Source organism: Rhodotorula graminis (assembly GCF_001329695.1).
Source record: "Rhodotorula graminis WP1 unplaced genomic scaffold RHOBAscaffold_4, whole genome shotgun sequence".
Classification (NCBI taxonomy): domain Eukaryota; kingdom Fungi; phylum Basidiomycota; class Microbotryomycetes; order Sporidiobolales; family Sporidiobolaceae; genus Rhodotorula; species Rhodotorula graminis.
Genome location: NW_017264931.1, coordinates 493,300 through 515,505, shown reverse-complemented (window position 1 = coordinate 515,505; position 22,206 = coordinate 493,300). Strand labels below are relative to the sequence as shown.

The window sequence follows — 22,206 nt, the reverse complement described above, 5'->3', positions numbered from 1 at the left end:
TTTTTGCTATTCTCGACGAGAGCGGAGCTTGTCCGCGGGCGACCGACGAGGCGACGGCGCCGGCCTGTCCCTCCTCCCTCGCTCGCTCGTCGCTGGCCTCCCGCGAGTCGCGCGCAGTGGCCATGGAGGCCCACAAGACCAACCTCAACGTCCGCGATGCTCTCACGTGCGTCCCAGCTCTCGCCCTTGCCCGGTCCCCCCCTCCTCCTCCTCCCCGTCGGCCGCCAGCTCACCCGCCGCACTGCCCTCGCAGCTACCTCGACCGCGTCAAGATGACGTTCGCAGACCAGACTGAAGGTACGCCCGTCTCTCCCTGCCTGTCACCGCACCCGTCGCTGAACCGTCGTCTCCTCCCCGCGCCTGCAGTCTACGATCGCTTCTTGACGTGCGCCCGCCTCTCCCTTGCGGCGATAGGCCCGCCGACCTGACCTGTTTCTCCTGCGCAACAGCATCATGAAGGACTTCAAGTCGCAGGGCATCGACACCCCGGGCGTGATCGACCGCGTGTCGACCTTGTTCCGCGGCCACCCGGCCTTGATCCAGGGCTTCAACACGTTCCTCCCGCCCGGGTACCGCATCGAGTGCACCGTCGCGGCCACCTCGGCGACCGGCGACGCCTCGGGCACCACCATCACCGTCACCACCCCGATGGGCATGACGACCCGCACGCAGCTCACGGGCGACCAGGCCGACAAGCACGCCGCCGCCGCCACGGCCTCGTCGACTGCCCCGACCCCGTCCTCAGCTGCACCTCCTCCTGCCGCCGCCGCCGCCGCCGCCGCACCCGCACCGCCAGGCGCACCCGCCGACGTCAAGCCCAAGCAGGACCAGCTCCACCTCCAGTCGCTCCCGCCCGCCGCCGTCTCGGCGACCCAGCAGCCCGCCGTCGCCACCACGCCGGGCGCTGCCTCGGTCCTGTCCAGCCAAATGGCCTCGTCCGCGACGGGCGCTGCCGCCGCGGCGCCGCCCTCGGCCGCACCTCCCGCCGCCGCCGCGTCGCCCGACCTGCAGGCCCAGTCGGCGCAGGCCCGTCCGCCGATGGAGTTCAACCACGCCATCAATTACGTCAACAAGATCAAGAACCGGTTCGCGCGCGAGCCCGAGACGTACAAGGCGTTCCTCGAGATTCTCCAGACGTACCAGAAGGAAGGCCGGGCCATCCAGGACGTGCGTCCTCCTTTCTCCCCTCCTCGAGAACTCGTTCCTGACCCTGTCTCGACCCCTGCCGCAGGTCTACGCCCAAGTGACGACCCTGTTCCACACGGCGCCCGACTTGCTCGACGAGTTCAAGCAGTTCCTCCCCGACACGTCGGGCGACGCCGCCGCCGCCGCAGCAGCAGCACCCGTACCCGCCGCCGCACGAGGACCTGCCGCCGGCAAGCGCACCGCCCCGAGCGCCGCGCCCGGTGGCGCAAAGGAGCCGGCCAAGCGCGTCAAGACGACGGCCGGCGCGGCGGCGGGCAAGCTCGACCCGAGCGGCGGCACCGGGCGCGGCAAGGGCAAGCGCAAGGTCGATGCCTCGCCCCTCATCGGCGGGCCCGGCGGCGGCCGCAAGGGCGCAGGGTCGGTCGAGCCGGGCCACTCGGTGTACCACTCCGAGTCGCCCGACCCGCAGGCGTTCGGGCACGCGCACGCGCACGGTCATGCCCATGGGCATAGCGCGCATGCGCAGGCGCAGGCGCAGGCCCAAGCGCAAGCCGCCGCCGCGTACTACTACGGCGGCGTCCCGCCCTCGGCGGCGGCGGCGGGTCCTTACGGCGCCGGTGCCGTCTCGGCCGCTCCGCCAGCGTCGGCCGCACCCGTCTACGCGTACGAGCCGCCGATGCCCGCACCGCCGCCGCAGCCGCTCCTCGCGCCCAAGCCCGTCGCGTCGGCGCCCGACGTCGCCTTCTTCCAGCGCGTCAAGGCGCACTGCAAGGACCAGCCGACCTACCACGAGTTCCTCAAGCTCGTCAACCTGTACTCGCAGGACCTGATCGACCTCACGGCGCTCGTCGCCCGCGCGTGGATGTTCCTGCACCAGGACGACGCCCTGTGGCTCGAGTTCCGCGACATGGTCGGCTGGGTCCAGCCCGACCCGGTCACCAAGGACGGCGTGCTCGGCGACCCGGGCAAGCGCGTCGAGCTCGACTCGCTCGGGCGCCGCGTCATCGAGAACGTGCCGCGACTCGACGGCCCGAGGTGGCGCAAGGCGCACGGCGACGCCGGCAAGGGCTGGGAGACGTACGGCCCGAGCTACCGGCGGCTGCCGTCGAGCGAGATCAGCCTCAACTGCTCGGGCCGCGACGCGCTGTGCTGGGAGGTCCTCAACGACGAGTGGGGTGCGTCGAGCCGTTCTCTCTCCGTCTTTTCTTGCCCGCCCGCCTCGTCGCGAGCGTCTCACTGACTCGCAGTACATGCACTCTCCCTGTCGCAGTCTCGCAGCCGTCGTGGGCGTCGGACGAGGGCTTTGTCGCGCAGCGCAAGAACCCGTACGAGGAGGCGCTGCATCGGTCCGAGGAGGAGCGCCACGAGTACGACTACTACATCGAGGCCAACCTGCGCACGATCGCCCTCCTCGAGCCGATCGCGACCCGCATCGCCCTCATGGAGCACTCGGAGCGCGAGACGTTCCGCCTCAAGGCCGGCCTCGGCAACCAGAGCAAGAGCATCTACCAGCGCGTCCTCAAGAAGGTCTACGGCAAGGAGCAAGGGCTCGAGGTGATCCAGGCGCTCCACGAGAACCCGTGTGTCGCCGTCCCTATCGTGCTCGCGCGCCTCAAGCAGAAGGACGAGGAGTGGAAGAGGGCCTTGCGCGAGTGGAATCGGACCTGGCGCGAGTCGGTGCGTCCCGCTCTCTCTCTCTCTCTCTCTCTCCACCTCTCGTCCGCTTTGGCGGCGAGTCCTGCGCCGTCTGTGCATCTTGACTGACCTCGTCCTCCTCGAACCCTTTCCGCTCCCTCGCAGGACGCCAAGAACTTCCTCAAGGCCCTCGACCACCAGGCGATCGCGATCAAGGCCAACGACAAGCGCTTCCTCAACACCAAGGCGCTCGTGTCCGAGATCGAGTCGCTCAAGCGCGAGCAGAACCAGCGCGAGTACGGCTCGCCGCACCACCCCAAGCCGCCCAACCACCAGCTCGCCTTCCCCGTCAACGACCGTGCCGCCTTCTACGACGCCGCCAAGCTCATCCTGTCGTACATGGACCGCGCCTACACCGTCTCGTTCGCCGACAAGCCCAAGGTCGACGCCTTCCTGCACGAGTTCCTCGCTCTCGCGTTCGCCATCCCGCCGGCCGAGTTCGTCAACGAGTGCAACGTCCTCGCCGATGACGACGACTCGGCGTCGAACGCCGACGCCGCGAGCGACGCCGGGACGACGGCCAACGGCGCGGGAGGAGCGGCGGCCGCCCTCCTCGACGAGGCGATCGAGGCGGCGCTCAACGGCGGCTCGGGCGCGTCGGGCTCGGGCTCTGCCTCGTCGGCGCCGACGCCGGGCGGCACCAAGAAGGCCAAGAAGGGCGGCGACTTGCGCAAGAAGGCGCTCCGCAAGGCGGGCGATGCCGCGCCCGGACCGCCGGGTCCCGGCCGCGGCAGGAAGCGCACGGCGGCGGGCCCGGTCGCCGTCCCTGCGTCGGTCGGCATGTCGACGACGGGCTCTGCGTCGGCGCCGAGTTCGAGGGCCGCCTCGCCCGGCACGGTCGACGGCGACAGCGTCATGGCCGACGGCGCCGATGCGCCGAGTCGCGAGGCGTCGCCCGCAGGTGCTCTCGGCGGCGAGGGCTCGACCACGACATCTGCCTCGACCACCGCTGCCGCCGAGCCGGCTGCGGCGCAAGCCGAGGAGGACCAGCTGCCCGAGGTCATCGTGCCGGTCGAGGCCAAGCCCGTCAAGGTCGACCGGCGCAGAACGTGGAACGTGTTCGCCAACTCGACGCTCTATTGCATGCTCCGCCTGTTCCAGGTACGCCCACCTTTCTCTCGTTCTCGTTCTCGTTCGCGAGCAGCGCACTGACCCTCATGTTGATCGTCCCGCAGGTCCTCCAGTCGCGCCTGAGCCAGCTCCGCAACTCGGCCGCCGTGCTCGCGCTCCCGCCGCCAATGGAGCCCATCACGCCGGCGCACGTCCCGACCCTGTCCATGTCGTTGTCGTACGCGCCGCCGGGCAGCACCGCCTCGGGCTGGACCGATTCGCCCGACTACTACTACCACCGCGCGCTCGGCATCTGCGAGAAGATGTTCGACGGCGACATCGACCAGTCGGCGTTCGAGGACGGCATCCGGCGCATCATGGCGACGCAGGGCTACGTTCTGTTCACGATCGACAAGACGCTCACGAGCATCCTCAAGCTCGTGAGTCCCTCCTCCTCTTCTCGGTCTCGGCCCTCTCCTCTCTCTTTCCAAGCGGCATAGACTGACGATGCTCTCGTTCGGCGCGCGCAGTCGCTCACGGCCATATCGGACAGCAAGACCAAGGAGCTCTTCAACCTCCTGCGCGACGACCGAGCGCACCCGGACCGCGCCACTGCGTCGCAGCAGATCGCCTACCGCACCAAGGCCGAGGCGACGCTCGCCGGCGACGAGAACCTTTACCGCATCGAGTGGGCGCCGAGCGCGAGCGCCGCCGACTCGGCCGACGGCCTTTCGCCGCTCGAGGGTCGCCTCGCGTTCCAGCTCATGGGCAAGGACGTCGTCGGCCCCGAGGACCTGCCCGCCGCCGAGCGTGCGTGGGCCAAGTACGTCGCCGACTACGTCAAGCTCGACCGCACGCCGGGCCTCGCGATCGAGCCCAAGGTCCCCTACCTCCCGCGCAACCTTCGCCAGCTCGGCATCCCTCCTCCCTCGCGCGACACGGCCGCCGCCGTCCGCCCTGCGCTCCCCAAGGGCGTTCTCGTCTCGTCGGCCCTGCGCACCAAGATCTGCCTGCGCAGCTACAAGCTCTTCTTCTGCGCCGAGAGCGAGGACGTCGTCTTCCGTCGCCGCCGAGCCTCGCAGCAGCCACAGCGCGAGGCGAGCGCCGACGAGCGCCAGAAGAAGGCGCAGCGCGTCCAGCGGTGGATGGACAAGCGCGCCGACGAGCTCGTCAAGCGCGCCCAGGCGCCTGCGCCGGCCGTCGTCGGCGTCGAGGACAAGAAGGTCGAGGCGTCGCCCGCGCCCGCAGCGGCAGCGTCGAAGCCGGACGAGGCGATGGACAAGGCGGAGGAGAAGAAGGACGTCGAGGGCGAGAAGGAAGAGCCGGCTGCGCCTGCTCCTGATTCCGCCATCGAGGAGAAGAAGGCCGAGGAGGACGGGGACGTCGAGATGAAGGCCTGAGCGCGGGGGCGAGAGAGAAGAGATCTGTGTCGATTGTGTCATGCTGTACGATAGCTCTCATTTTGCCTCGTGCTCTCGAGCGCTCTCGAGAAGAAAGGGGACCGAGCGAGAGGGAGACGGCGACGCCGAGAATGCGAGAACGCGAGAAGATCCGACCTGATGCGCGAGACGATGTACAACAACGAAAGACAATGGGCAAGGAAAGGAGAGCCACGACATGAGAGAGAGGGAGAGGAACTCGCAGAGGGAGGAAGGAGAAGGAAAGGGAGGGAGGGGCCGGGTCACCGTCGCGCGCTCTGCCATCCTGCGATGCCGAGCCCTCGCTCGCTCGACCGCAGACCGGCCCCATCAGCTGCCCTACTCGTCGACATCGACGTGCCCGACGTCGCCGGCGTCGACCGTCCCGACGACTCGGGCGTCAACTCGTCGTCGTCCGCCTCCTCCTCGTCGCGGTACCCGCCCTGCAGCCGGTCCTCCATCTCGACCGTCGACAAGACCCTGCCCGTCTCGCCCTTGCTCGGCTCGTACTCGACGGCGCGCCTGCCTCGCGCGATCAGGCTCTCGACCGTCGCGGCGAGGGCCGAGAAGGTCGCGTCGCCCTCGAGGAGCTCCTGCCACGTCGGCTCGGGCTCGTCGTCGACGCCTGCTCCTGCTCCCGCTCTCGCCGCACCGTCGACATCGTCGGCGTCTGACTCGTCGAGGTCGGACCCGCCGCCGACGAGGTCGTTCTCGTCGAGGCGCGAGACGTGCGCTCGAAGCGCGGCGAGTCCGGCTCCGCCGACCGACTCGCGCATGCGGCGGCGCAGCTCGCGGATCTCGGACGTGTGCTTGACCTTGAGGCGTTCGAGCGTCGTGTTGATGGCGAGGAGGGACGTGTTGCGGATCTCGAGGTCGGCAATCTGCGAGTCGGGGTCCGAGGGTCAGTACTCGCGCGCGAGGTACAGAGGGTGAGCAGGACGCACCTTGCGGGCCACACGAGCTTCCTTCTCGGCCTCGTCCACCTCGTGCTGCCGCCCGTCCACGCTCGAGCTTGACGCGCTCGGACCCTCGCTCCCGCTCGACGTCCGCCCCGCCGCCACCGTCCCGCCCGCCGGCCTCTGCAGCTGCGCATCGGCGTCAAGTTCGAGTTCGGCGAGCTGCGCGACGGCCGACCAGTCGATGCCGGCGAGCGCGGCGCCTGGCCCGTGCAGCGCTGGCGAGCCAACAACGGGCGAGCGCGGTCCAGCCGTCGCCCACGGTTGGCCCGGCTCGAACGGCGATGCGCGCTCACGCTCGTCGGGCGAGAAGACCGACGAGAGCGACGAGGTCGACGTGCTCGAGTACGAGCGGGCGTGCAGCCGGCGGGCGTTGGCCGGGTTCGAGGCGGTCGAGGGCGGGCGCGAGGGCCGAGCGCCGGCGGACGAGGTCGGGGCGGCGGGGCTCGCTCGCACGGTGCGAGTGGAGGAGAAGGACGACATGGTGGGCGAGCGAACGGCGGCCGAGGTTGTCGGAGCGTGGAAGGGGAACGCTTGAAGCGAGGGCGATCGAAGGGGAGGAGGGGAATGAGGGAAGGGCGTCAAGGCGGGCGACGTCGCGGGAAGTGCTCGTCGCTCGTCGCCGGCGATGGACACTGGCGGGAGCAGCCCGGTGTCGACTGACGAGGACGTCGAGGCTGTACTCGTCCCACTCAGGCGCCGCACGAACGGCGCGCCCTTGCGCCCGACCGAGCCGTCGTAGTAGGCATGCGGCACAGGCGACAGGCGCGCGTGACTCGACGCGTGGTCAAAGGCGTGCGGGCCGAGGTTGGGCGAGGCGAGAGGGGACGAGGCCGCGCTGCTGGGCGAGGTCGACAGGGCCGGGAGGGTCGCGCTCGAGTCGACGCTCGACGTCGTGCTCGTGCTCGTGCCCAGGGTAGACGACGGCCGAGCTCGAGGTGACGGCAGACGTCGCACCGAGACGGAAGACGGGAGGTAGCTGATGGGCGTGGCCGTGTTGGACGATGACGAGGAAGGCGACGCCGACGGGAACGGGTCGCTCTGGCCGCGCAGGAGCTTGGCGTCGGGCGTCAGGTCGCTCTTGACGACTCGTGCCGTCGTCCCGACTCGCGTGACGACGGGCCTGGCGGCCGCGGCGTCCGGTGAGCGCGCGCGCACGGGCGACGGAGCTCGACTTGCGGCAGCCGTCGGGGTGCGCGGGCTCAGCGTCGCCCGCACGCCGCCCTGCGCGCTCGCGAGCGGCGTCCCGTCTCCTCCTGCTCGCGCAAAGGGCGAGCTCGACGTGCTCGGGGTGCTGGGCGCGCTCGAGAAGGCCCCACCTCGAGGTTGTTGAGCCGAGGTGGCGGGCGGCAGCTGGACCCGGGCGCGGACGGGCTGCGATGGTGTCCAGGTCGACGATGCGTGTGCTTGAGGGGACGAGGTGCCGAGGTCGACCCTGGCGCGGATGGGGCGAGACGAGGCGAACGAGGCGGACGCGGTCGGCGAGGAAGAGGAGGGACCGTGGGACGAGCCGAGCACCTTGCGCCGGGCTTCTGGCGGGCGCGACACTGCAGAGGCAAGATGTCAGTTCGGCTCTGGGCACCACGGAAGGTCTGCGACTCGCTGTTGTGGGTCGCTCTGGTGCGAGGGTTGAGCGACGATGAAGAGGCGGGGACCGGGTCGCGCTCGCTCAATGCGGGTGCGCTCGGCGCTGCTGGGGGTGCGCTCGAGGTGGAAAAGGGCTGCTGGGGCTGTAACGCGGTCGGGCTGTGGTGGTGTAGCGAGCAGGCGGAGCGTGACGACGACCAAGCGGCCTCGACCTCGCACCTTACACTTTCCTCGCTTGACTTTGCTATTCTCCCTCGACCTCGCTCTCTGCTCTCTCGCTGTCGCGCACAGGCAAGGTGCGCACGTCAATGATTGTAATGCAAGTCGTAATAGAGTCCTCCCGCCTCGACTGGCACGAGCGCGAGCCGCTCAGTCCGCCGTCTCCTCGGCTTGCAGCTCGGCGTACGCCTGCTGCGCGACGACGACGTCTCCTCCCTCGGCCGCCTTGGCCGCCACGTCGGCGAGGACGCCCTGCTGCTCGGTCGAGAGGCCCGACAGCGAGGCCTGGTACAACGCCGGGTTCGCGCTCTGCAGACCTGCGCACGGTGGTCGAGATCTTGGTGAGCGAGCACGTTCGGGCGGCGCAGTACCGGCCGCAGAGAGTGGAGAGATCGAGACGCACCGGCGAGCAGGCCCGAGAAGCGCTGGTACGAGTCGAACTGGTCGAGCGGCGACGCCCACAAGATCTCGTCGCTCCATGCCGAGTCGCCGTCGCCGAAAGCGCCTGCCCGGGCGAGGCGGTTGGCCTGCGAACGCTCGAGAGACAAGTCAGTGCCTCGTCGACCCTCCTGAGCTCGAAGAGAGGGAGGGGGCGCACCTCGGACTGAGCGAGCTGGTCCATAAAGTCGGTCGTCTTGTCGCGCACGTCGGCCTCGTCGACTGCGGGCAGGCTCGGCCAGTCAGCTCGGGCGTCGAACGCGACGTCGCCGAGACAGAGAGGGAGAGAGACAGGGACGCACAGTCGCCCTCCTCGTCGCCCAGGTCCAGGTCGTCCTCGTCCGACATGCCGTCGTCGCTCACGTCCTCCTCCTCGAGGTCGCGGTTCGCCTCGGCGACCTTGCGCTCGCCGAGCGCTCGCGGGTACGACTTGAAGACCTCGAGCGCACCCTGGACGAGCTGTGCCACGTTGCCGACGAGCGGGCTCGACGAGCCGACGCCGTTGAGCCAGTCGAACAGGGCGCAGATGGCCCACAGCGTCATCTTCTTGTCGTGGACGCGCGTGTACTTGGACAGGTTCTTGAACCACTGGGCGAAGAATTGCTGCGTCCAGTCGTGGCGGTCGAGGATGGCGATCGCCTGCTGCGGGTTGTACGACACGGCGAGGATGACGAGCTCGAGCGAGTGGAGGAACAGGCTCTTGGTGACGACAAAGTCGTCGTCGTCGTTCTTGGACAGGACGAACGTCATGGCGCGCTCGACGACAGGAGGAATGGCCTGCGACGAGAGCGAGAGGAAGAGTCAGGAAGGGCCGCCCGTGAGGGAGAGGGAAAGAGAGAGAGGGCGTCGACGCACCTCGTCGACCTGGCCGTGGAGGCGGAGCAGGAGCGTCTCGGCGAGCTTGCAGGCGACGACTCGGTCCTCGGCGCCGAGAGCCCGGTTGGTCATGGCCATGTCGAACAGCTCGAGGACGAACCGACGGTGGTCGGTCGAGGTCGAAAGGAAGTCGGCGCCAAAGTTGATGCAGTTGTCGAGGAAGCCCATCGTGTCGCTCAGGTAGTCGACCGCGTTCTGCATGAGGACGCGGTAGCTCGCCTCGAAGCAGGTCCACATGACGGGCGACACGCTCTGCTGGAAGAACGTGAGCGAGTCGAGGAGCTCGAACGTCTCGTCGAAAAGCTCTGCGGATGCGAGTCGTCGTCAGTCGGCAGGCAGGATGACAGGGTAAGGCGAAAGCTGGACGCACCGACGAACGAGTGGCGGATCGTCGCCTCGAGCAACGGCGCGACGGCCTTCTCAATCTCGGCGACGAGCTCCTTCTTCTCGCGGACCGACGACACGAGCTGCTCGATCGTCTTGAGGACGTTCATCATGCTCATCGTGCGCTCGTCCTCGTACATCTCGCCGCCGCTCGGGTCCTTCTCGCGCGCCTCGAGGTGCTCCTGCAGCTGACGACCGTACGACTCGACCTGCAGGCGCGCACAGGGGCCTCAGGGTGCGCTCCTCGACCGACAGAGAGAAAAGTGGGACGCACAAGAGACTGAGAGAGCTCGACGGCGAACGGCACGACCTCCTCGGCAAACTCGCTGACCATGGTGCGGGTCGTGTTGGTCAGGGCGTCGAGGTCGACCTCGGACTGCAGCTTGAGGAGCTCTGCGCGCCGAGGGAGGACCTGTCAGTACCAGTCCGAGGGAGAGGCGAGGAACGAGATCTAGACGTACCCTGGAGGATGCGGCCGAGGTTGGGGAGCATGCGCTCGCGGACCTTCTCGTACCGGACCAACTCGGGAAGCGCGATGGCGGCCTGGATGCGCACGGGCAGCTCCGAGTCGGTGATGCAGCTCATGAGGCAGTTGAGCGTGTTCTCAAGGGCCTGCGTACGGGGCGACGAGGGGTCAACTGCCGGCCGGACTGGACGGCGAGAGAGGGACAGAGAGAGACACGGGGCGCACCTCCTGCGACTGCCACGTCATGTCGACGCTCTCAAACTTCTCGACAATGTCGCACGCGCGGTACCGCAGGTGGCCGTGCGGCGACTTGAACTCGGGGACGACCTGCTGGATGAAGAACGCCTCGAGCATGGGCGCGAGCTTTTTCTGTCGGTGCATCGAGGCTCGTCAGTACGTCTCGAGGTAGGGAGGAAGAGGGAGGGGGCGAGGAGAGAGGAAGGAGGGAGGACGTACGCTCTTGACGGCGGTGGTGGCGAGGGCACCGAGCATGCGCAGCGCGCCGTCCTTTTGCCGCGGCGTGATCGTCGCCGGGTACCTGAACGAGGGCCACGAGTGAGTGTGTGCTCTTCGACGAGGCTGGTGACACGAGCGAGGACGCACTTGTCGACGACCGACTGGATGAACTGGAGCAAGGGAAGGAGGGTCGTCTTTGCGCGGGTCTCGACGAGCGCAGACAGGAAGCTGAGCGCCGAACTGGTCGGCGAGGCGTACGGGTCGACGATAAAGTCTGTTTCGGCGGGTCGAGGTCAGGTTCGTCGAACGTGTACGAGCGCCGAGACGAAAAGGGGAAAGAGCGGACGCACCGCCGAACGACTGGCGCGCAAACTCGGTCGGGTCGTCGGTGAAGAGCTCGAGCTCCTCCTCGGAGAGGCAGACGAGCGGGAAGATGAAGTGCTCGACCAGGGTCGAGACGTGAGGCTTGAGGAGGGTGAACATGGCCTTGGGGTTGATGCTGTGGACAAGATCGGGTCAATTCGTGGCTCGCGACGGGCTCGCGACGGGCATCGCGACCGGGAAGGAGAGAAAGGCGAGACGCACCACTCCTCGAAGAAGGAGAGCAGGTAGAACTTGGCCTTTTTCGGGGACCACTCGCCCTGGGCGACCATGCGCTCGACGGCGGCAAGGTACGCCTTGAGGATCTCGGGCGCAAACTGGCCGATGAACCGGTTGGCGAACTCGCCGTACTGCTCGACCTGGTTCTTGGGCAGCTGCGTCGGGTTGCCGTACCGCGTGAAGAGGCGGTTCAGGGCGAAGCAGGCCCACTTCTTGCTCTTGGCCCACGGGTGCCGCTCGCGGTCGTCGACGTCTTCTGGGAGGAGCGCGACAGGGATCGAGTGCGACACGACAGCGAGGAGGAGGGTGCCCCACGGGATGAGCGAGTCGGGCGCCTGGTGGGCCGGGGTGAGGGTGTGGATGAGGCTGTTCTTGTACGTCTTGAGGATGAGGCGGAGGAGGGTGCCCTGGGTCGTGAGGGACGCGGCGTCGGACGGGGTCGAGGCGAGGACCTTTTGGCCGATCGGGAGGACGAGCGGGAGGAGGTGGGTCGTGAGCTGGACGAGGGTGGTGCCGTCCTCGTCCTTGGCGGCGTACCGCAGCGAGTTGAAGACCTCGGTCGACGCCCGCAGGCCCGCCTCGACCTGGCCCTCGTCGCCGGCGAGCAGGACCTTGACCTCGTCGACCAGGCTGGGCCAGTGCTCGGGGAAGTCGCACTCGACGACCCGGCTCAACGCCTCGCCGACCTGCTCCTTGACCTTTGCGCCGTCCGGGTCGGCCGCGAGGGCGGCATAGAGCGGGAGGAGGTTGCTCTTGACGCTCTGGCGGTCGGCTGGCGGGATCTTGACGAACGTCGACGCCTTCTGCGCTGCGGCGACTGTGGCCGGGCTCGCGTACACGCTCGGCTCGAGGGGCTGGCGCCAGCTCGACTTGATGCGGTTCTTGAGGTAGATGGCGGTTGCGAGGCGGACGACAGGCGACGACGAGGACGAGGGCGACACGAGTTGGAGGAGGGTCGGAAGGAGGCCCTCGACAGGCTCGAGCTGCGGCACGAGGGGACGCGAGGGTGAGCGAGGACGCGCAGAAGGGAGGACGGGATCTCGCACCTGCTTCAGTTCGAGCTCTGCAGCGATGCGGACGTTGGGGTCTGCGAGTAGAAGTGGGGAGAGATGAGGGCGAGGAGAGGTGAGCGACGGCAGCTCGCGGGAGCGAGTTGGATGGGCTCACCTGATTCGAAAGAGGCATTGAAGACCTGGTACAGCCGAGCTGCGTCCATGGTTGTCGTGGAGGGAGCTGGAGCAGGGTGAGCTGAGGCACTCGTCGCTCGAGGCGGTGAAGGCGCGCTCTCCCGGCTCTGTCTGGCTTGATAGCTGCAGGCAGTTGGCGCGTATGAGATGCAGGAGCACAGACTGGCCCAACACGCTGCACGTCCAGTGGGAGCGAGAGTCGTCGTCCTCATCTCTCGAACCTCGCCCTTCCCCCACTCTCCGCCTCGCTGCGCCCTCCTGTGCGCACGGCTGTTGCCTGAGCCTTGCTCACCAGCTCGCCTCGCGTCGACCGCGCGCACCGAACCAGCCGCGCCTGCCCACTTCCAGCCAAGGCCTCCTCGCCCTCCCCGCACCTCTTCCCACGGCCGGCGTTCCTCCCTCGACAAGCCTCTGCACGACCCGCCGACACTACGAGCACCTCCGAGACGTCTCCAATATCGACATAGAGTACGTCGCCCGTTCCTCCCGCCCCTGTCGACGACGACGGAGACGCCGCCTCGGCACCGGCGCGTCGTCTGCGCCGCGAGGCCAGCTCTCCACTGCGCGCATGTGGACGCAGTCCGCGCACTCCCTGCCACTCGAAATGGACGTACTGACCCGGGCGCGCACCCACAGCATGGCGTCCTACCCGGCCGTCTCCCCGGCGCCCATAGCCCCGCGACCGCCCTCGACCACCACGCCCGGGCCCAGCGCACCCGCATCCAGCACGTCCGGCCCGACACCGCCAGCTCCACACGGCCCACCGCCACCCAAGCGCAAGCGCCGCTCCAAGGTCGACTCGGCGTGCCGGTTCTGCCGCCGCAGCCACATGCAGTGCTCGGGCGAGCGGCCCTGCGCGCGCTGCATCAAGCGCGAGATCGCCCACCTGTGCACCGACGAGCCCATCGCGGGACTCGACCCGGCCCAGCAGGCGGCCCAGGCCTCGTCGAGCCAGGCCGGCCACCAGACGTCGCCCGTCGCGCCCGCGCCTCCGGCGCTCGCCGTCACGCAGAGCGCGAGCGTCGACGTCGACGGCGGCGCAGGGGCCGCCGAAATGCTCAACACGCTCGGCCTCGACATCGGCGGCTCGCTCGGCGGCGGCGGCGGTGGTGGTGGAGGAGAGGGCGGACCAAGAGCGGGAGCGAGCAGTGGAGGCGGGCAGCTCGGCGGGCATAACGCGTTCGCGAGCCTGATGGAGGGCAACCTGTTCGGACCGGGACCGTCGGCGGCCGAGGACATCTACAACGCGGCGTCGCAGGCGAGCCAGCCGAGCATCTTCACGCCCGACTTCAACCTCGCCATGGTGCGTCCCCTGCTCTCCTTTCTCGTCCCTCTCCCTGCTTCTCACTGACCGACGGACCTCGATGCAGCTCGACCTCGCCAACGACGGGCTCGGAGCAGGTCTCGGGCTCGACATGACGTCGGGCAGCGACGGCGAGTTTCAGGGCCTTGGTCTGAGGTGCGCCCGGAGCTCTCCTCTCATTGTCGTCCATCTCGCACCCGAGTCGACGTCTCACATCCTGTCCCTGCTCGCAGCGAGTTCCTCCAGTCGCTCAACGACCCGCCGCTGTACACGCCCGACCAGCCGTCGCAGCCGCAGCAGATTGGCGGCCTGCCGATCAACACCGACACGGGCTTGACGGTCCCGCCAGAACATGCCGCAGGACTTGTCGCCGACCCGAGGGACAAGGGCAAGAGCACGGGTCCGAGCGTGCCCGGCAGCCCGATCAACAAGTGCGTCCCCCTTTCCTTCGCCCGGCCCTCTTTGTGCAGTACCGTCGAGCTCACTTCCTCCTCTGCTCCTGCAGGACCGAGCGCTTCCTCCTGACGGCCGCCGACCAGAAGGACGGCTCCCGCTCGGACCGGCTCGCGCGCGTCATCCACGCCAAGTTCGAGGCGGGCCTCTTGCGGCCGTACAACCACGTCGCAGGCTACACGAGGCTCATGAAGTGGATGGCCGACAAGTGCGTCCTCCTCTCGCCCTCTCGCCGGTCGTTGCGTTCGAGGAGAACTGACCTCGAGGGAGGAAACCGCCCGCAGCATGTCGGCGAGCTCGCGGCAGAGGACGTTGCACACCCTGAGCGAGTTCCGGCCCACGTTCCGGGTGCGTCTCGCTCTCTCTCTCTTTCGCGCCTTGTTCGTCTTGCAGTCCTGACGTCGTTGCCGTTCCTCGCCTCACGCAGGCAATCGCCTCGGGCCTGACCGACCTCGACCTCGTCTTTATCGAGGAGGCGTTCGAGCGCCTCCTGCTCGACTACGACCGCGTCTTCTCGTCGATGGGCATCCCGAGCTGTCTGTGGAGGAGGACGGGCGAGATCTACAAGGGCAACAAAGAGTTTGCGGCGCTCGGTGCGTCCGCCTTCTCTCCCTCTCTCACTCGCGCGCCACCGCCTCTTCGACCAAGCGTGGTCCCTGACTCTCTGCGCGCACAGTTGGCGTCCCGATCGAGCACCTGCAGGGCGGCAAGCTCGCCATCTACGAGCTCATGGCCGAGGAGAGCGCCGTAAACTACTGGGAGAAGTACGGGAATGTGCGCCCGCTCTCCCTCCTCGTCCCTCCCGTCCTCTCACTGACTCGGCCCGACGTCCACAGATCGCGTTCGACAGCGGGCAGAAGGCCGTCCTCACGTCGTGCGTCCTCATCAACCAGTCGATCCTGTCGCGCAAGCGGAGAAAGGCCGGCGCCGACAAGGGCAAGATTGCCGAGGAGGCCATGGTCAGCGCGTGCTTCTCCTTTGTGCGTCCCGCGCCCTCTCTCTCTCCTCTTCCCGTCGGCGGCGTATCGGCGACCTCGGCCCCCCAGCAGACCTGACCCGAGCCTCGTTCGCGCTGCAGACCATCCGCCGCGACAGCTACGGCATCCCCTCCCTCATCGTCGGCAACTTTATCCGCCTGTAGCGGCGCAGCACCCTCTCGTCGTTGCTTCACGCGCGCGTCGTCGACGCGCCCTTTCTCGGTCTCGAAGGATCACGCCCGTCTCGGGCGTTGTTGTCTGGTCGTGCGGCTCTCTCTGCAACTCTGTGCGCGGTTTCATGACGTGTCGCGACAGAGAGCGAAAGAGAGAGAGAGCGGCGCAAGCGTGCTTCTCATGGCGACGAGGCAATGTCAATCTCGTTCAGCCTACCTCCGTGCAACGTCGACGGCGCAAATTGCGCGCGAATGCGACTCTCGAACATGCCGTCGGTATCGTCCTCCCTTGCCCGACAGAAGCGCGCAGCTAAGCTTAGCGCTTGCACGAAAGCAAAGCCGGAACAGGCTTCCATCGCGCTCGAGCGCATCTTGCGATTGCGGATCCTCTCTGCCCCTCTTCGAGCCACAACAGCGAGAGCGAGAGCGACGAGTGAGCTGTGTGTCGCTGTCGAGCGGGCTGCGAGGAGGAGTACAGCAGGCGAGAATCGGCGGAAGACACCGTCCGCAAGAGGTGCGAGCGCGCACGTGCCTCCACTCGACCTCCACCCTCATAGGCACATCATCGCCGTCGGCTCGGTCGGGTTCGACTTCTGGCCGCGAGCGTTTCGTCGGAAGCGGCGCCCGCTTGCACTTGCGCGAGTGCTGCGAACGGCAGCTCGCGAGCTCGCGTCGGAACCGCTCGCGTTTTGACATCTGCGTCCACTTGCGTCCGTTTCGATGACGGCAGGACCGCTCGCTTTCGCTCGGCCCCCGTCTTCGAGAACGTCGACGGCAAGCTGTCGACTTGCCGACGATGCTCGATCCAGCGAGGCTCGCGATGAGAGGCGCGAGGCTCCGACGTCGAGAGCGAGGGCCGGGGAGATTTCTCAAATGCGCGCGAGCGAGCGCCGCCGAGTCCGAGAGTACGCGCTCTCCTCGTCCGCCCTCCGCTCTCTCTCCTCTCTCCCGATCCACCTACCCAGCTCAACCGCAGGACCGTCACCATGGTCCTCTTCACCTCGCTCGCCGCCGCTGCGGCTCTCGCCGGCTCGTCCAACGCCTCGCCCCTCTTCCGCCGCCAGGGCGGCACGTCCGGCCTCCCCGCCAACGCGACCGTCCCCAACGGCAGCGGCAACAACATCACGTACGAGGTCGTCCCGACCACGTCGAACGGCACGAGCTTCGTCAACGCGAGCGTCGAGTCGGTCCCGCTCGGCGTCAACGCGACGGGCTTCAACGTGTCGTACACCAACAGCTCCGAGCCGTACGAGGGCGCGCACCTCATCCTCGGTGAGCACACGCTCTCCTTCAGGTCCCGAGGACGACGCAGTCGGGGCGGCGAGCGCGAGACGAGGCGCTGACTACCGCTCGGGCCTTCGCAGGCAACCCGACCAAGAACGGTACCAACGCGACGCTCGCGTGGCCCGGTCAGCCCGCCGGCGGCCTCCTCGAGTACAAGCCGACGTACCAGGTCAAGTCGAACTTTGGTGCGTCGCTGTGTCCTCGCCGTCGACCCTTTTCCTCCTCGCGCTCGGCGACCTAACTCTTCCTCCCTCTCCCCGCCCGCAGACTTCCAGTCGCTCAACCTCGCCCTCAACCAGGAGCTCATCGAGCTCGACCTGTTCAACTGGGGACTCGCTCACTTTACCAGCGAGCAATTCGAGGCCGAGGGCTACACGGCCGACGACCGCTTCCTCCTCGAGCACATGGCCGCCCAGGAGGTCAGCCACGCCATCGCGATCACCAACGTGCGTCCCTACTCTCTCTGACCGTCACCCTGTTCGCGTTGCGCTCGGCGGCGATGTCGAGGGCCTGCGCTGACTCTTTTCCCTCCCTCGCAGATGCTCGGCGTCGACCGCGCCGCCAAGCAGTGCGTCTACGAGTACCCGGCCTTCGCGAGCGTCAAGGAGTTCGTCGTCTGGAATGCGCTCCTGACGCGCTGGGGCGAGGCAGGGTGCGTCCATCTCCCTCAATCCTCCCCGACCGTCGCACGAGCCCTCCTGACCTTTCCCCCCTCTCTTCCTCCTCCTGCAGCGTCTACGGCTTCCTCGGTCAGCTCGACTCGCGCCCGGCTGCGCAGATCCTGCTCCAGTCGATCACGACCGAGGCTCGCCAGATGATGATCTTCCGTCAGTTACAGGTGCGTCCCGGTCTCCCTCGCGCTCTGCACCCCTTTTCCTCTCAAGGCGTCTCCCTTTCGGCGTCGCTAACTTTGCCGTACTCCCGCAGGGTCTCCCTGCCATGCCCGAGCACTTTGAGACCGGCCTGCCGCAGTCGTTCGCTTGGACCCTCCTGTCGCCGGTATGTCTCCCCTCTTCCTCATCCTCCTCTCTTTCTGGCCCTGACTTTCTGCGACGCACCCACAGTACCTCAAGAGCTGCCCGTCCAACAACCCGCGCATCGAGTTCACCCGCTTCCCGCTCATCAAGTGCGTCCTCGCGTCCTCGTCCCGGTTTGAGAAGGTCAACCTAATGTCTTTCGTTTCTCCCTCCCTGCAGCGTCACCAACCAGCCGTCCGCGGTCGACGGCATCCCTGGCATCAGCTCGAACTACACCCTCACCGAGGGCGCCGGCCGCACCGTCAACTTTACGTGGGAGCCGCTCGGAAAGTCGGTCAGCTACCCCGAGGGCAACTACAGCACCTCGTCGGTCGCGGGCGAGCCCAAGTACCTCGCGTTCATCGACCAGCTCAACGTCACGTACGCCGAGATCACCAACCGTGCGTCCCCTAGCTCCTCTTCCTCCAGACGAGCCGGTCTGACCTCGCATCTCTTCCCCTTCCTTCTACTCTCCTTCGTCCTCTTCTTCCTCCCTTTACGACGTCTCGCCCCTATCCTGGCCCTCGCATGCACGTCATCGTCGTCTCTCGCAGTCGGCAACAACTCGGGCTCGGCCGTCGTCCCAAACGCGACCGTGTACGGCAACCAGCCGCAGGTCGTCAACACGGCCTTCATCGCCATCACCGACAGCGCGCCGTACCTGACGCCGTACAACATCTCTCTCATCAACAACCACACGGTCGCTGTCGGCCTGTACCAGGCGTCGTAAGGCGTCGCGCCATCCTCGCGCCGCACGCCCGAGCCTCCCTTCCTCCCGATTCGCCTCTTTTCCTCCCCCTCGCTTGCCTGCACCCCTCCTTCCCTTCGCCCTGCCTAATTCTCCCTCCCCCGCATTTGTAGCTAGCCCTCCCCTCGTCCGTAGTCGCCTCGCGCTCCCTTGAAGGACGCTTTCTCTTTCGTCGCGCAATCGAGCCCTGCTCTCCTCGTCCTCGCCTTTCGTGCCGGTCTGACCTGTCACCGAACATGCAAAGAGAGCACTTGCGAGCGATCTGAAGAGGTATCTGGAGCGGTTCGCGCCGAGAGAGGGGTCGACGCTGCGCCGCTCTCGAGATTCGTCGTTGCTGCGAGGTGGCCCTCACCCACATCGCTCAAGCTCGTGCGCAGACTCGTCCAGCTGTACATCGACCAACAAGTAGCCCCCTGGTGCCGCGCACCCCGCCTCACACGCCTTCTGCGCCCGTCCAGCTCCGCCTCCCCCACCCGTCTTCATCAGTTGGACAATGTCGAGCCTCGTGCCGTCCGCCTCGCTACTCAAGGTGCGCGAGCTGCTCGGCAGCGACCCGACAGGCGGCCAGTCTGCCACCGGAGGTGCGCCCCAGTTCTCTCCACCTCATGCCCGCCGAGCTCACCAAGCCGCCTCCCCCGCATCTCTCGCGCAGGCTGGGACCAGGCGTGGAAGGCCAACGCGACCCCGTGGGACGCCGGCGACGTGCAGCCTGCATTCCGTGAGCTCCTCGATGAGCGCTGGGCACACGTCGGCGTCCCGCTCGACAGCCTCAAGGACGGCAAGGCGCTCGTCGCCGGCTGCGGCAGGGTGTGTCCCTCTCCCTCTGCGTCCCGCACCGTATCGTGCGCCCAGTCTGACCCACGTACACACACAGGGCTGTGACGCCGCCTTCATCGCCGCGCACGGCATCGACACGCTCGGCATCGACCTGAGCCCGACCGCCGTCCAGGTCGCGCGCGACCACCTCGCCGCGCAGGCCAACGCGCCGCAGAACATCACCTTGTGCGTCGAGCCTCTCTCTTTGTACTCTCCTCGCGCTAGAGCGGGTCTCGTCGTAGTCCCAGCTGACAAGCCCTCTCTCCCCTCTGCAGCGAAGCCGCCGACTTCTTCTCGTTCCCGCTCCCCTCGGGCCAACCCTTCTCGTTCGCGTTCGACTACACGTTCTTCTGCGCCATCCCGCCTTCCTTGCGCGCCAAGTGGGGCGAGCGGTACGCCGAGGTGGTGCGCCCGGGAGGACTGCTCGTCGCGCTTGCGTTCCCGCTCGGTGCGTTGCCGTCGTCCTCCTCGTCGTACTCTCGGCCCTATGCGGGCGTGAACCTGACGTGTCGATGTCCCTCGATACGCAGATGGCGACAGGGAAGGCGGCCCGCCCTACTCGGTCTCGGAGGAGGCGTACGACGCCGCTCTCGGCCACTCGTTCGAGTGCGTCCCTCGCTCTCTCTTCCCTTTCCTCGGCCGCCTCGTCCGTGTCAAACAGCCTCCTGACACCTTCTCTCGCCCTCGCCCGCTCGCAGGAAGATCTACTCGCGCCACCCGGACAAGATGGCCAAAGAGCGGGCGCACGGTCGGGACAAGGTGCTCGTGTACCGCCGCAAGTAGCGCGGGCTGCCCCGGTGTGCAAGAGACATCGTGCTTGCGAGCTTCAGACGTCGAGAGAGACTCGGACGAGCTATCGCCGAGGACGAAGATGTGCGAGAGAAACGTCGAAATGAGATCCAGCCGACCGAGTGCTCGTCTGCTCGTCCCTCCTGCTCGCCCCGCTCCGAGAGTCGCATCGAGCCATCCCTCACACGGTCAGCCGAGAGACTGTCAAGCCCGTCGACGGCAGAAAGCTGGGCGCACGCTCGCTTTGCTTCCTCGAGACGAAGCCGAAGGACGAGAGCGCGAGCGCGCACGAGCCTCCTCTAGCTCGGAGCGCAAGCCTCGCTGTCTCTGCTCACGCTTGTATCGGGCTTGGACGGAGGCTGTCGCTCGACGTGAAGTGAGGACTGCTCGCCTCCTCGCTCGCTCGCTCGTGTCGTCGACGTACTCGCGCGAGCACCCGCACACGCTCGCTCTGTCTCTCGCGCCGAGGACTCGTGCAGCTCCGTACCGACCTCTCAGCTCGCAGCTCTCGCGCGGAGACCGCTTCTGACAGAGAATATCGAGCGGCAGCACGCACACGAGGTCCGGGAAAGCGGCTCGAGTTGCAGGTAGAAGCGGCGCTGCGACAGACAGAAGGACGTGGGGACGAACAAAGGGAGGGGGTACAGACTAGGATAGAGGGGGTATCGGTACGGCGTCGAGCGGTAGGGAAAGGCGGGAGGGGAACGATGGCGAGGACGAGGAGAGATTCGTCTAGGAGCCGCGGTAGGTCGTGTAGGAGAAGGGCGACAGGAGGCAGGGGATGCTGTGAAGGCGAGGACCTGTCAGTCTCGGCACAGGGCGAGAAGGAGGTGGGAAAAAGGAGAGACGCACTGGTAGTGGTCGTCGGGCGACTGGACCTCGAACGGGATCTGCGAGGACCCAAGGCGCGAGTGAGCTCTCGACGGTGTGGCTGGCGCAAGGGAGAGACAGAGCAGGACGCACCTCGATGAATGGGTAGAACGACAGGACGCCCTTGTTCTTCCACCACTCGTTGGTGAAGAAGGTGATCTTGAAGATGCCGACCTCGAGACGAGTCGAGGGAGGCAGGAGCGTGCTGCACCGGCCGTCCTTGTCGGTGATCCTGCAGGCGGTAAAGGCGAGGTGACGAGGGCGTGCGAGGCGTCGGTGCGAGAACAGGAGAGATGGGCGAGGGGAGGAGAGGAGGGAAGGAACGGGGTCAGCGCCGGGGTCCCTCCGAGTACGTCTCCTCGCCGCCCGACACGGCCGCCGTCGCCTCTAGACGTGGACGATCCTGGACCGCGAGGAATGAGGGACGCACCCCTGCGCCTGGAGGACGAAGCCGGTCGTGTTGAGCCTATCGAGGCGGATGCGCATCTCGGGCGCAGGCTTGCCCGAGGTCGAGTCGAGCACTGCAGGCGAGTGCGCATCGTCGGCATGGACGAGGGGAAGGACGAGGAAGGTCGTAGGTGGCAGGTGGGGCAAGGGTTGGCGAGGGAGAGGCGGGCGGGCGAAGCGCGGGGTCAGCTCGACGCCCTCGACAGAGGAACGAGGGAGAGAAGACGGGACGCACCGTGGCAGGTGATGGGCGAACGAGCTGGAGGTGCGGGCGCCATCTTGCCTCTGTTGCGCGCAGGGAGAGAGCGGGTGAGCAGGAGAACGAGGCTCGAGACGGACGGAGGTGATGGCGATCCGCCTCGCCCGCTCGCATACATCGACCCGCCGGCCGACGAGCGGGATCCGACGGAAGGAGGAGAGGGAGGAGAGGAAGGGGACGCACCTGCCGGCGCTCGGGCTCGCAATCATCTCGCCGTCGTGCGCGCGCTTGAACTTCTTGACGGCCGAGCCGCCGCCGGTCGCGAGCGCCTGGTCGGCCTGCTCCTTCTTGATGGCGAGGCGCTGCTCCTTCTGCTCCTGGAAGCGCGCGAGGTCGTCCTTGCGCTCCTGCGGGATCATGTCGCACGAGATGACGTGGGCGCGCATGCGGAACGCCTTGGGGTGGTCCGTCTTCCACGAGCAGTAGCAGCACGTCGCCACGTCGCGGTCACCTGCTGGAACGAGGACGCGTCGAGCGTCATGGTCAGCTGCTTGTCGAGGAAGGGGACGAGCTCGAGGGGCGCGAGGGGCGAGGGGTGGGACGAGACGAGGGAGGTTGAACCACGCACCGTCGAAGAGCTCCCACACCTTGTC

At 67.6% G+C, this 22,206-nt stretch overlaps 6 protein-coding genes across 6 annotated transcripts; 4 read left to right on the top strand and 2 right to left on the bottom strand.

Moving 5' to 3' along the window:
* Positions 1 to 122: 122 nt before the first annotated feature.
* Positions 123 to 5,363, top strand: RHOBADRAFT_52344 (uncharacterized protein; the record flags this gene model as incomplete). Its single annotated transcript, XM_018416296.1, has 9 exons — positions 123 to 166; positions 254 to 297; positions 367 to 385; positions 450 to 1,167; positions 1,232 to 2,321; positions 2,417 to 2,823; positions 2,947 to 3,942; positions 4,017 to 4,331; positions 4,422 to 5,363. The coding sequence occupies 9 exons, from the start codon at positions 123 to 125 to the stop codon at positions 5,289 to 5,291; spliced, it is 4,503 nt and encodes a 1,500-aa protein (XP_018272369.1). The 3' UTR covers positions 5,292 to 5,363.
* A 2,787-nt stretch (positions 5,364 to 8,150) lies between these two features.
* On the bottom strand, positions 8,151 to 12,507 carry RHOBADRAFT_49471 (uncharacterized protein; the record flags this gene model as incomplete). Its single annotated transcript, XM_018415251.1, has 15 exons — positions 8,151 to 8,388; positions 8,475 to 8,598; positions 8,670 to 8,731; positions 8,812 to 9,286; positions 9,365 to 9,690; positions 9,756 to 9,978; positions 10,044 to 10,162; positions 10,231 to 10,381; positions 10,461 to 10,604; positions 10,692 to 10,773; positions 10,839 to 10,965; positions 11,042 to 11,190; positions 11,277 to 12,274; positions 12,338 to 12,378; positions 12,459 to 12,507. 15 exons carry the CDS (start codon positions 12,505 to 12,507, stop codon positions 8,222 to 8,224), a joined length of 3,237 nt encoding a protein of 1,078 aa, XP_018272368.1. The 3' UTR covers positions 8,151 to 8,221.
* Positions 12,508 to 13,115: 608 nt separating this feature from the next.
* On the top strand, positions 13,116 to 15,513 carry RHOBADRAFT_52342 (uncharacterized protein; the record flags this gene model as incomplete). The annotated part of the gene is made up of 9 exons (XM_018416295.1): positions 13,116 to 13,781; positions 13,849 to 13,937; positions 14,015 to 14,212; positions 14,287 to 14,442; positions 14,519 to 14,582; positions 14,662 to 14,827; positions 14,911 to 15,008; positions 15,071 to 15,214; positions 15,313 to 15,513. The coding sequence occupies 9 exons, from the start codon at positions 13,116 to 13,118 to the stop codon at positions 15,373 to 15,375; spliced, it is 1,644 nt and encodes a 547-aa protein (XP_018272367.1). The 3' UTR covers positions 15,376 to 15,513.
* An 827-nt stretch (positions 15,514 to 16,340) lies between these two features.
* Positions 16,341 to 18,633, top strand: RHOBADRAFT_64719 (uncharacterized protein). The gene is made up of 9 exons (XM_018418559.1): positions 16,341 to 16,656; positions 16,749 to 16,853; positions 16,936 to 17,114; positions 17,208 to 17,320; positions 17,401 to 17,506; positions 17,596 to 17,667; positions 17,733 to 17,794; positions 17,865 to 18,085; positions 18,239 to 18,633. Exons 1-9 carry the CDS (start codon positions 16,371 to 16,373, stop codon positions 18,412 to 18,414), a joined length of 1,320 nt encoding a protein of 439 aa, XP_018272366.1. The 5' UTR covers positions 16,341 to 16,370; the 3' UTR covers positions 18,415 to 18,633.
* A 292-nt stretch (positions 18,634 to 18,925) lies between these two features.
* On the top strand, positions 18,926 to 20,076 carry RHOBADRAFT_52341 (uncharacterized protein; the record flags this gene model as incomplete). The annotated part of the gene is made up of 6 exons (XM_018416294.1): positions 18,926 to 19,013; positions 19,085 to 19,239; positions 19,307 to 19,434; positions 19,524 to 19,696; positions 19,779 to 19,854; positions 19,947 to 20,076. 6 exons carry the CDS (start codon positions 18,926 to 18,928, stop codon positions 20,029 to 20,031), a joined length of 705 nt encoding a protein of 234 aa, XP_018272365.1. The 3' UTR covers positions 20,032 to 20,076.
* A 521-nt stretch (positions 20,077 to 20,597) lies between these two features.
* On the bottom strand, positions 20,598 to 21,652 carry RHOBADRAFT_64718 (uncharacterized protein). Its single transcript, XM_018418558.1, has 5 exons — positions 21,590 to 21,652; positions 21,338 to 21,428; positions 21,001 to 21,139; positions 20,890 to 20,927; positions 20,598 to 20,821 (listed from the first exon to the last, which is right to left on the bottom strand). The coding sequence occupies exons 1-5, from the start codon at positions 21,630 to 21,632 to the stop codon at positions 20,770 to 20,772; spliced, it is 363 nt and encodes a 120-aa protein (XP_018272364.1). The 5' UTR covers positions 21,633 to 21,652; the 3' UTR covers positions 20,598 to 20,769.
* Between the last annotated feature and the right edge of the window lie 554 nt (positions 21,653 to 22,206).